The 12,527-nt window shown below is 36.1% G+C and overlaps 1 protein-coding gene across 4 annotated transcripts in view; it reads right to left on the bottom strand.

The window, feature by feature from the left end:
• Positions 1 to 12,527, bottom strand: part of NEMF (nuclear export mediator factor) — a 79,947-nt gene that overhangs the window by 53,546 nt on the left and 13,874 nt on the right. For 3 of the 4 annotated variants that reach the window (XM_070431371.1, XM_070431379.1, XM_070431391.1), the window contains 7 exons: positions 6,804 to 6,952; positions 5,793 to 5,860; positions 4,874 to 4,960; positions 3,585 to 3,658; positions 1,440 to 1,510; positions 1,284 to 1,359; positions 881 to 943 (listed from right to left, as the gene is read on the bottom strand). In XM_070431371.1, coding sequence (XP_070287472.1) covers positions 881 to 943; positions 1,284 to 1,359; positions 1,440 to 1,510; positions 3,585 to 3,658; positions 4,874 to 4,960; positions 5,793 to 5,860; positions 6,804 to 6,952 — 588 coding nt within the window. The remainder of the gene's footprint in view (positions 1 to 880; positions 944 to 1,283; positions 1,360 to 1,439; positions 1,511 to 3,584; positions 3,659 to 4,873; positions 4,961 to 5,792; positions 5,861 to 6,803; positions 6,953 to 12,527) is intronic. The other variant, XM_070431382.1, reaches the window with a different exon arrangement.

Raw genomic sequence — 12,527 nt, 5'->3', positions numbered from 1 at the left:
GTGACTATTTTGTAAATATCAATTTGTACTTCTTAATCCCTTCACCTCTTCCACCCGGTCCCCAACCCATCTCCTCTGGCAATCACCAGTGGGTCTCCACACAAACCACATTAAAGGTCTAGTTTAGAAGTTCACTCTGCATAACCCACGGACACAGACAATAGGGTGGTGAAGGCCTGGGCAGGGGGTGGGAGCAGTGTAAAGAGGGTCAAGGGGGAAATCTGTAATACTTTAAATAATAAAGATAAATAAAAAAACAGTTTAATGATAAATAAAAATATTTATTTGTATAGAAAAAACTTTTCCCTCTCCTTTAACCTATTTAAAAATCTTCTCAAAACAGTATTACCTTAACAGCAAAATTTAAAAGCTTTGGGTTGCTTTAATAAAGCAAATCATACTAGGGTATAAATAACAGGTCTCATCTTCCCACTGTATTTTCCATTTTAGAGAATACCCAATATATGATGGAACAAATGAGGGTATACTTTTCAACACTGGAGACTTCACCTAGATCACTGGTTCTCAACCTTCCTAATGCTGCGACCCTTTAATACAGTTCCTCATGTTGTGGTGACCCGTAATTTCATTGTTACAAATTGAACATAATTAAAGCATAGTGATTAATCACAAAAACAATAAGTAATTATATATGTGTTTTCCGATGGTCTTACGCGACCCCTGTGTAAGGGTCGTTCGACCCCCCAGAGGGGTCGCGACCAACAGGTTGAGAACTGCTGACCTAGATCGTTATCAATAAACTAAAAGATCAGGGCGTTCCATACACTTTGAAAGGCTGCCCATTCTTATGAGAGCACCATCTACCCAGCAAACCACACTAAAGCTAGTTAGTTTAATATAAATGTTTTAAATACCATACCTGTTGTAAAGCTTTTAAATCTATTTTCTGACCTTCGATCTTGGAATAAAATTCATCCACAGCCTTATTAAAACAAACAAACAAAAATAACTAGTTGGAAAAAAAGGATAGTCTCTACTTCAACTTGCATACATAAAATTTTTGAGTCCATTTTGTTTATAACACCACTCAAAGACATAGCTAAATAATCAAGAATCAAGTTCACATTTTTTATCCTTTATCTTGAAATAAAGTAGCAAAAAGTTTCCAACAGTTTGTATCTATGACTGCACTGTTCTGTAATGCTCAGATTTACAGTGATTGAAAAGCAAAAATATTTGCAATTTCTCAATCAAAGCAAGTTGATATTATTTCAATAATTCATATCATGCTAACTGGTCAAAAAATAGAATCTGAAACCCACCTTGTCAAATGATTCAAATTCTATATATGGACATTGTGAATGTTGAGAAAACAAGAAAGGATGAAATTCCTCATACCTGTAAAACATATTTACTATATCACATTCAAGAACATTAATAAACATCTAAAATAAATTGATCCATGCCTACATGCTTACGTGAGTATGTCTTCAATTGGTTTATCTACTTCCAGGCTTGGTTTTATTTCTCTCTTCTGAATGATATATCCCTATAAAAATCCAACATAAAACTCATTTCTATCCATAATTAACAAAGATTTACTTTTTATGACTAATGGTAATTTAAGTTACAAAATTTTCTAGTTATAAATTTATCAACTGCATGTGTCTACAGATTATAAATGAAGCTTTTCTTAGACTCAAAGTATTATTAGGAAACATTGTTTTTTTCACATGCACAAGAAAAATCAGGGAATAAAGAAAATGGAGCTGAAACCAGTTTGGCTCAGTGGATAGAGCGTCGGCCTTCGGACTGAAAGGTCGCAGGTTCGATTCCGGTCAAGGGCATGTACCTGGGTTGCGGGCACATCCCCAGTAGGAGATGTGCAGGAGGCAGCTGATCGATGTTTCTCTCTCATCGACATTTCTGTCTATCTCTCTCCTTTCCTCTCAGTAAAAAGTCAATAAAATATAAAAAAAAAAAGAAAATAATTAAAAAAAAAAAAAGGAAACTTGTGATTTGATAAAATGGTGGGATTATACAGCTGCATTTTGCTTTCTTCTTTCCATTTTTAGATGTGGTGCAATTTAAATAAATCAAAAGCACTGCCAGCAGAAAAACAGATTTCCTTTGTTGGTAGGCAATTTTAATTAATTTAAAAAACTGGGCCCAGCTAGTGTTGCTCAGTGGTTGAGCATTGACCCATGAAACACCATTTCCATTCCGAATCAGGGCACATGCCTGGGCTGCAGGCTCAATCCCCAGTAAAGGACGTGAGGAGGCAGCCTATTGATTTTTCTCTCTCATCAGTGTTCTTATCTCTCCATCCCTCTCCCTTCCTCTCTAAAATAGTAAAAACATATTTTTAAAAAGATATTAAAAACAAAAACACAAAACTGGGCCCTGGCAGGTGTGCTCAATGGTTAGAGCACTGTCCCAGGCATAGTAGGGTCACAAGTTTGATTCCTGGTCAAGGGCATGTATCTGGATTGCAGGTTCGATCTCTGGTCGTGGTAGGGAGGCACCAATAGATGAGTCTCTCTCACCTTGGTGTTTCTCTCTCTCTTCCTTCCTCTCTCCCTCTCCCGTCCACTCTCTCTAAAAAACAAAACAAAAAAACTATATATATCTCCTCGGATGAGGATTAACAAAACAAAAAGAAACTAGGCAGGTACATTTGGACTAAATTTAGATGTAATTAATCAGAACTGTCTCTTTACTTTTCTGGTAAGTAAAGTTATACTTTGAATAGGGAAGAAAAACAAAAGATCTGAGGTAATTCAGAAGATGTTTAACTGTTAAGGGATGTAAATCACCAAATTTTTGAAAAGTGCTGGCAAATTAAAATGTGCTTCGCTATCTAAAATTAACCTAATGAAATATTTTCAAATTCCTCATTTTTTCTGGAGGGCTGATACTGATTTAACCTAATACTTTCTATAAAAGGCAAAAAAGCAGAACAAAAAAATTACAAATCAACAGCAATTAAAAAAACCCCACACAAAACAGCCCAGACTGGTTTGGCTCAGTGGATAGAGCCTCGGCCTGCTGACTGAAGGGTCCCGGGTTTGATTCCAATCAAGGGCATGTACCTTGGGGCAGGCTCAATCCCTGGCACTTGCCGGAGGCAACCAATGATGTGTCTCTCTCACAACAATGCTTCTCTCCCCCCTCCCTGCTTCCACTTTCTCTAAAAATCAATGGAAAAATATCTTCGGGTGAGGCTTAAAAAAAACCACCAAAAGAACAACTACCCTAGCCCTGGACAGGTGGCTCATGTCCTATGCACCAAAAGGTTGCGGGTTCGATTTCTAGCCAGGGCATATGCCTAGGTTGCAGGCTCAATACCCAGTCAGTGCACATATGGAAGGCAGCTGATCGATGTTTATCTTTCTACCTTCCTCTCTCTCTAAAATCAATGAAAGCATATCCTTGGGTGAGGATAAAAAGAAAATTCAAAACGAAACAAAACAAAAACCTACCCTAGAATAAGCATATTACTAATGTTGAATTTCTAAACTAAAACAAAAAATGTACATATACTGATCTTTAGTGAACATTTAAATTCTAAAAATATAAATAATAAAGCCACTATAATATATAAGTATATGTGCTGCTGCTACCTTTCCTCTGAAGTTGGACGTTGTTTTCATATAGTCTTCTGCTTTCTGCAGACAAACAAGTACTTTTTCAATATCTAAGGAGAATAAAAAAGAAAAGGAGTGGTAATTAAGATGCAATTAACTATTATTAAACAACTATGCAGAAAACAGGACAGTGCTTATAAGAGTGTTTAAGAAAATTAAATACAGTTATTTCATGTTTGTTATCAGCATATGTAAATAAGGATGTTTTGGCCAGCCTGTTATCCCAATAGCTCTTATTAATTCCATCTTGCCCCTCATAATCTGAAAGGCACTTTGTTCATATACTAAGTTCCCATATATATTTGGGCCTGTTTCTAAATTCTTTGTATTTCCTCTAATTTTTTTATTATCCTAATCTGGCAGGTAAGTTAGGTTCCCTTAAATCAGGGGTGGGGGAACTGGCCCTGCCAAGGAACCCACAGGCAGAACTCGAAATTCAATAAATCTAGGAGTTTTTTCATAGCAACATAATTTTTAAGTTGATAATTCTGTATCGCCCTCAAATGATATTATAAATATCCAAATGGCCCTTGGCAGAAAAAAGGTTCCCCACCTTTGCCTTAAATAGTTATGAGAGCCTAACGTATATAGCCACACTAGCGTACTTACAGAATTAAATGCATGAATGCTGATATTTCTAGACACACGCCAGCTTGAGTCTGAAGGTGAATAATTCAACTCCTTCAAGCCTTGTACCAAAGACTATCTCAAGGTCAGTTACCACTTCTAAAATTTAGGGGAAGAGTCCTGGCCAGTGTGGTGCAGTTAGTAGGAGCAGCAGCCCATATAACAAAAGGTCCTGGGTTCGATTCCTGGTCAGGGCACATGCCTAAGTTGCAGGTTCCATCCCAGCCCTAATCAAGCGCGTTTGGGAGGCAGCTGATCGATGTTCTGTTCTCCCATCAATGTTTCTCTCAAACTCTTTCTTGCTCTCTCCCTCCCTCCCTTCCCACACTCTCCCTCTCTCTAAAAATCACTAAAAATGTCCTTTGATAAGGATTAAAAAAAATTTAGGGGAGAGAAGGAAAATATTCTAAAGTTGAAAGGCAATAAGGTAGGTCAAGAGATTAACCTACACATTAACAGGGAAAAAAAGCCACTTTAGAGTAGGAAGCCAGGAATACCACATGGATAGAACACTCACAGGTCAAATGTTTTTAAGTCTAGAACTACTTACTCACTACTTCCCCAGAAATAATTTTCATAGTTTTAAAAAAGGAAATAAACAAACATGGACGAACAAAACTTGTGTCATGCAGACATACCCTTACTTTCAAATTTTTCATCCACTTTGACATTGCCAGAGAATCCATTTTCAATAAGACAGTGTTCAATGAGAGCTGATCCATAGGCTATAAAAACAGAGGGTATTATTTTTAGTATTTTCCTATAAAATTTAACATCAAAATATAATACAAATTTATGTTCAATATAAATGATCTACTCAATAACAGTAGTCAGGGAAAATAACAATTAGTTTACTTATTTTGAAATGCTATTAGAAATGACAATTCAAGCACTTAATTGAAATTTGAGACTACAATAAAACTGTAAAAGCCAGTGCAAAAGTTATAGGAATTTAATGAAACTTAGCCACATATAAAAAAGATTATAAACCAGGAATGCAAGGTTGGTTTAGCATCCAAAGAGTGGTTAATGTAATATACCCTATTAATAAAGAAAAAAATTCCTTATTGTAGGAATAAGTGATGATTTTCTCAAGCATAAAAATTATTGGATTTTCTTTACCCTGATTATCAAAAGTACCAGACATCCTGGGATACCCTGAGCCCCATTAATAATAATAATAATAAAAAACTAAGTGGTTATTAAACTGAAGATTCATATTGGGAAAAGAAAAGATTTCTTAGAATACTATAGCTATCATTAGTATTTAGGAGTTTTTTTCATAGCAACATAATGTTATAGCTAAATAACATACTATATTAGTTAACTATATTACTTTTAAATAAAATCTAACAGATAAAGGTCAAACTTCATGTGGTATGACAAATTTATCTTTCCTTAAAAATAAACTCTATTTACTCAAAAGATCATTTTAAACTCCTTTCTAAAGTTATCAAGAAGTTCTAATTTTCTACTATAACTATAAAAGGCTTAAGTAAATATCTGAAAACTATACTATCTTGCAAACATTTCATTGCCCTATGTAGGATTACTCACGAAGTAATGGGTTAAGAACTCTCTTTAGTAGTTCACCCTTAGGTGCCCTGGTTATTATTTCAGTCAGTCTGTAAAACAAAATTGACATACCTCTTACTATCTTATATTTAATAATCCTTACAGCAATATTTATACTCATAATACCACATCAATTCACCTGATCTTCAAATATTCTAAAATATAAGAGGAACTAGTTCATTTTGTAGGTAAGAAAATGTAGGGTCATAAAATTAATTTATTTGAGGTTAGTATACAGCAGACTGGGACCTAAAACCAGGTTTTCTAAGAAAAATTAATACTTTTTTAACTCAGTCATATTGCTTATCATCAGTGTGCCCATATATGATATGAAAGACACATTTTTATATAACAATTAAATGTTGTTGGTGAAGCCTGGAGATATATCTTAAAACCTGAAATGGCTTTATCTAATTAAACATTTAATAAGAACTCAGGATGCTTGTGGGCCTTTGAAGCATCAGATTAGCAGTGAACTTGCTAGAAATGTAAAATTCTGAGCCCCACACCAGATCTACTGACTCAGAAATCTGGCTCATCAAGCCCTCCAGGTGATTCCAATGCATGCTAAACTTTGCGAAACACTGTTATAGCCTATTGGGCAGCAAAGCCTTCAGCCAGAAGAGTACAGCTACAATTAGCACCGTATCTTACCCTGCTCCCTTTTCTTAGCTAAATCAGAATTTCTATATCTTTTTGTACTCTGCCCAAGATATCCATCTATCTTCTCACAGAATAGCTGATAAATCCCCTCACTTTATCAAGAAATAATAAACATCTGAAATAACACCAAATTTAGACTAAAAAGATACATTTGCTACTCTCAAATAAGGCTTAATTGCTTACATGCACATTTATACAGTTCAAGCAGTCCAAATTTAGTTTTTTATGCAAATAAATAAAATATCTTATGTCAGCTCTTTATATTCTTACATATGGCCTATTTTACCTTTTAATACAATATGGAATGAGTTTATAAACAAAACATGTTACCTTTCCAAGGTAAGCAAAGGTTCAACAGCTCTAGCATGATCAACGGGATAGCGTTCACGAACAGCAAATTTAACTTCATCTGACTCATCAGTTCGAAATCTTAGGATATTTAAAATTAGATACTCATAATCTGTAAGAACAATGTTCCCCTATAATAGAATAAAATATAATTTAATGCTTATCCCATATCATTTTTGAAGCTTAAAAACTGAGAAAGAAAATGTAGGCTCTTAAAAACCTCATCAAGGCTCCAGAAATGAAATTACAGAAAGCATTTGACCTTGATGACCACCAGCTGAACTTACTGCTGTACTTTCATGAGACAGGTCTACAAACACTGTATCTTATTATGAAAAACAGAACAGATATATATTTCAGAAGCCAAGCAATATCACAGATATTGCTGATTCAGTCCCAGGCCACTGCAATAAAGTATCACAATAAAGTGAGTTGTAATTTTTTTTGCTGGTGGAAGGTCTTGCTTTCAAGTTGCAAAAATCGTAACATGTAACATGGGTGAAGCCAAAGTGTCATAGAGTGAGGAGCAATAAAATGAGGTATGCTTATATATTTTCACCTGCACTGTGTCTTTTTAAAAATTTTTATTGATTTTTTAGAGAGAGGAAGGGGGAGAGAGAAGATAGACACACTCATGTGAGAGTGAAACACTGATTGGTTGCCTCCCACATGCGCCCCAATCGGGGATCGAACCCCCAAAGTGTGTATGTGCCCCGACCTAAATCGAACCAGCCACCTTTTGGTGTTCAGGATGACCCTCCAATCAACTGAGCTACGTCAGCCAGGGCGCATTATGTTGCAATAAAGACAGTGATACCCATCGTCTAAGTAATTCCACAACTGATAATGTTGCCTAATGTAATAACTCAATAAAACAAAAAACTATACGCTTGAAGCTATTCACTGCAGTTATTTACAATAAAAAAATAGAAACAACCTAAATGTAAATATTGGGAAAACTGTTAAATAAATAAATATGATATACAACATAAGCTGTTAACTTATGAAGACTATGTAAAAAAAAAGTAGAAAATTGTTTATACTGTCAGATAAATAGCAAGACAAAAAATTTCTGTGTCTTAGGAAGTAGAAGGCAAATATAGAGAAAAATGATAATATTTACTAAAGAGTTAAGGTTTAAAAGACTTTTTAAAATTTAATATTGTTACATAATCTTTTCAACCAAAAGAACCTAATGAAAATAAAACTGCCCAAAGAATACAACCTTTCAAATTGATTACTGTGAAGACAGGTGTTATTGCATAATTAAAAGAAGCATCCATGAAAATAGTCACAAATGCCTTAGCAACTACTTAGAAGTTGGTCATAGAAGATGGTAAAATGGCCCCAATCTCTTGAGGAATGATAGTTTGCAAGATAAATGGCTTCAGTAGATGGGATCATCATTCACTTGAGAGAAAGATAACCAGAAGTTGTTACTAGGTGTTAAGAGAATATATGCACCTACTGCTGAAGAATCTGACTTCAAAGCAACCATGCATGTAAATTTTTAAACCATTTATTTAACTTAAAGAACAAAAAATTAACTGGAGAAGGAAAGCAGAGGGCTGGAATAGAAGTCCATATAGTGCAGTGATGGCGAACCTATGACACGCGTGTCAGAGGTGACACACGAACTCATTTTTTTGGTTGATTTTTCTTTGTTAAATGGCATTTAAATACATAAAATAAATATCAAAAATATAAGTCTTTGTTTTACTATGGTTGCAAATATCAACAAATTTCTATATGTGACACAGCACCAGAGTTAAGTTAGGGTTTTTCAAAATGCTGACAGGCTGAGCTCAAAAGGTTCGCCATCACTGATATAGTGTCTTGTTCAGGAAGATGTGACTTGAAAAACAGACCTGGCTATAGAGCCTGGCACATAGAAGGTGGGCACAATACTAGTAAATATCTACTGAATCAAACTGTGTAGTTATCCAGAACACCTGAAAGATTCCAGGAAGGCAGTTACTTCCCTGAAAAGGCTTTTCTTAAACCAAGGTTTCCCAGAAGTATTCTGTAAGATGGCTCTCCCTATTCCCATTAAAAAAAAAAAAAAAAAAAAAGAATTCTGTGATCAAGTAAGCTTTGGGAATTCTATATAACATATCCTTCTCCAGGAAATGTACATATCACATTATCATATTAAAGAAATTTATAAGTCCTAGAGTTAAATTTTTACCTTATTCTCAAAGTTCCTCAAATTTTTATGACTATGGGACTCATTTTTCTAGGCACACCTATTATCTTATGGAAGTGGTATGCAAGGAACATATTTTGGGAAATACTATGCTTGACTCTGATGTACATAATAACGTACCTTCTGATCTTAACGTACTTTCTCCAGAGTCTTTCCTAATGGAACTTCTTATTACAAATTAATAAACTGGTCCTAGCTGGTTTTGGCTCAATACATAGAGCCAAAGTCCCGGGTTTGAGTCCAGTCAAGGGCATGCACCTCAGTTGTAGGCTCAATCCCTGGCCCTGGTCAAGGTATGTGCAGGAGGCAATCAATCAATGTGTCTCTCTCACATCTCTCCCCCTTCCTTCCACTCTCTCTAAAAATCAATGGAAAAATATCTTTGGGTGAGGATTAACAAAAAACATACAAAACAACAAAAGAAAAATTAATAAACCGACTTTCTTAAATGAGTTTGAGTAACAATAGCCTCTTTACCCAAAGCCTGGTCAATTCTAGATAAATGACACATCAAAATCTTTGACATGAAACTTTGAAGATCAAACCCTGGTATAGACGGAGGAAAGAGCAATCTTCATGATCTATTCTAAGCATCAACCAACCTACCTCTCTTGATATCACAGTGACTATGAAAATTCCCAACCACATAACTCTCATATATAAATCCTTAATATCTATTCCAAACTCATCACTAACTGGACCTCTGGAACCTAGACTGTATGCATGCCAATTGCTCAGAAAGTTCAAAATAGAAAGATCCTAAATGCCATGGGGTATCCTGAATTCAATCCTGGAACAGAAAAAGATCATGAGTAGAAAAAACTGGTGAAATCCAAATAAAGTCTACAGTGTAATTAATAGTAATGTACCAATGTTAATTTCTTATTTTGACAAATGTACCATGGTTATGTAAGATGTTAACATTAAGAAAAACTAGGCAAAAGGTATATAGGAACTTTCTGTATTATTTTTGCAACTTTTCTATAAATCTATAATTATTACAAGATAAAAAGGTTTAGATTTTTAAAATAATAAAGACTACACAAATTCACTCATACTACTGAAAGAATTTTTAGGTATCATTAAGTGCTAAGTTTAAATTGAAACAGGAAAAAAAAACCCAGAAAGGTCCGTGTATGATATATAAGCCTTATCCTAGATTGCAAGCATGGAGTAGTCCCCCCTTATCCACAGGGGATAAGTTCCAAGACCCTTTGTGGATGACTGAAACTTTGGATTCTAATTTACTATGTGCCCCCCCTCCCCAAACACATACCTTTATACTTAAAGTAGGGTAGGGAACCTTTTTTTCTGTCAAGGGCCATTTGGATATTTATCATTTGAGCGCCATACAAAATCATCAACTTAAAAATTAGCCTGTTGTATGTGGTCGAACATTTAATTAACTCTCCCCTAATGCCTTGGCAGGGCCAGACCAAATTATTTTGTGGGCCGTGCCGGGGCCTGTGGGACTGGACGTTCCCCACCCCTGATTAAAGGAAGCACTTTTAAGACCTCTCTTTGGCATATTTGAATTGTCAGCATCACTGCTATTATGCTTTGGGGTCGTTATTAAATAAAATACGGTACTTGAATACAAGCACTGAGATACAGGACAGTCAATCTGATAACAGAGATGGCTACATATACAGCACGAATACTTGGATGTGCCCCGCCAGCACGGCCAAGGGTAAACCTGAATGGGGGCGGCTGAAAGGCTTAGAAAAGACAGACAAGAGAATGAAAGCTGGGTCTCGATAGGACGCTGCTTCTCTGAGACAGCGACGATGCCCACAAGCTGTGTCTTTATTTTATAGCAGATGCCACGAGGCAAAGTAAGGGCGTGACCAAGATGTTTACAATATTCTTGTTGGTTTCAATCCTACTCAACTGCATGCACCTGAACTCTATCAAGCCTACATCACTCAGGCACATGGGGCCACGTGTTCGGACCATAGGTTCAAGCTTACAACTACAGCTGTTGGCTATCATTGTGCTGGGAAGGCCCTGCCCTCCAAGCTGGGACTTGCACGTGTCAATGAGAGGACTGTGTTCTCTCATCAGTCCAAGGCTTGAACCTGTCCAAAACACTGCAGGTGCTCCCCACACTTGGAATAAAGCAATGATGCACATTGGCAGGGGAGATGCAAGAATGGGAAGGCTCACAAGATTTCATCATGCTACTCAGAATAGTATGCAATTTAAAACTTATGAATTATTTCTGGAATTTTCCATTTAATATTTTTTGACCATGGTTGACCAGGGGTAACTGAAACCAAGGAATGCAAAACCACAGATAAGGGGTAATAAGTGTATTGACCTAAACCTAAGGCATGCCTGCAATTAGTTAAATTCTAGAGATGTTAACCCTCAAATGAAAATTTTTTTTATTTTCTTTTGTTGGGGGAGTGGGGCAAGGCAGAGAAAGGGGACCATAAATAGGACACTAGACATGTTACGTTAGTATGAGGAATTTATTTGAACTAGGAGTAGTTAAACCTCCCATTTAAAAAAATATATATTTATTTTTAAAATATTTTAAAATTGATTATGGAGAAAGGAAGGGAGAGGGAGAGAGAGAAACACTGATAGGCTGCCTCCTGCATGTCCCCTACTGGGAATCGAACCCACAACCTGGGCATGTTACCTGACTGGGAATCAAACCAGTGACCACTAGGTACATGGAACAATGCTCAACCAACTAAGCCATACCGGCCAGGGCAAAACCTTCAATTTTAATGCTACCTAATTCTCTATATACTGAGAATATATTCATGTACTATTACTAGATAATCCCAACCACTGTCCTACTGAGAAATAGAAAAACTGAATAAAATACATAAAGCATGCCTTTTAAGAAATAAAAAAAATGCTAACTGGGCAGGTAACATTTACAGGACCAAAATCTAGGAGAAGAAAACTCAGAAAGGTGATCCCCATACTTGGGGCTACTTTTCCCCTAGGATCATTTGTCTAAATTCTGATAGACTCACAGGACAACTAAGGGGAATAAAAATTGGAGTTCAGGGCCCAAGCGAAAAGTCTTGGGGGGAAGGTGGTGAGGGGTAGCCCTGATAAGTCCAGCTATGAGTAGTGACCCCAAAAGTATACATCCCAGAAGAAGGGGTAAACTGGAAATATACCAGCTTTCCTAGGGTCAACTTCTAATCAATTCAATTCCTAACTAAAGTAAAGTAATCTGGGTTTACATGTGCCCTTAGCTACCTGTTAAAAGCAAACAAATATCATCTTTAAATGAAGACATCTTTCCAGGTCTCACAGTATATTTTTCCTACTCAATGCCTGCACACAATAAAATAACCAGGCATGTCAAGAAACAAGACAATGTAATTTAAATCAAAGGAACAACAGACCATAAAAACAGATACTCAAAACTCATAGCTACAGACAACAAAATGGTGGTTACCAAAGGGGAAAGAGGGTAGGAGGAGGGCAAATATATGGTAATGGAAGAAAACTAGACTTTGGGTGGGAAGCAC

Source organism: Myotis yumanensis, unplaced genomic scaffold, assembly GCF_028538775.1.
Source record: "Myotis yumanensis isolate MYYU_CA2020_CCGP unplaced genomic scaffold, mMyoYum1.0.hap1 SCAF_1, whole genome shotgun sequence".
In the NCBI taxonomy this organism is placed as follows: Eukaryota; Metazoa; Chordata; class Mammalia; order Chiroptera; family Vespertilionidae; genus Myotis; species Myotis yumanensis.
The sequence above is the reverse complement of the archived record's forward strand: the minus strand, read 5'-3'. Positions and strand labels throughout refer to the sequence as shown.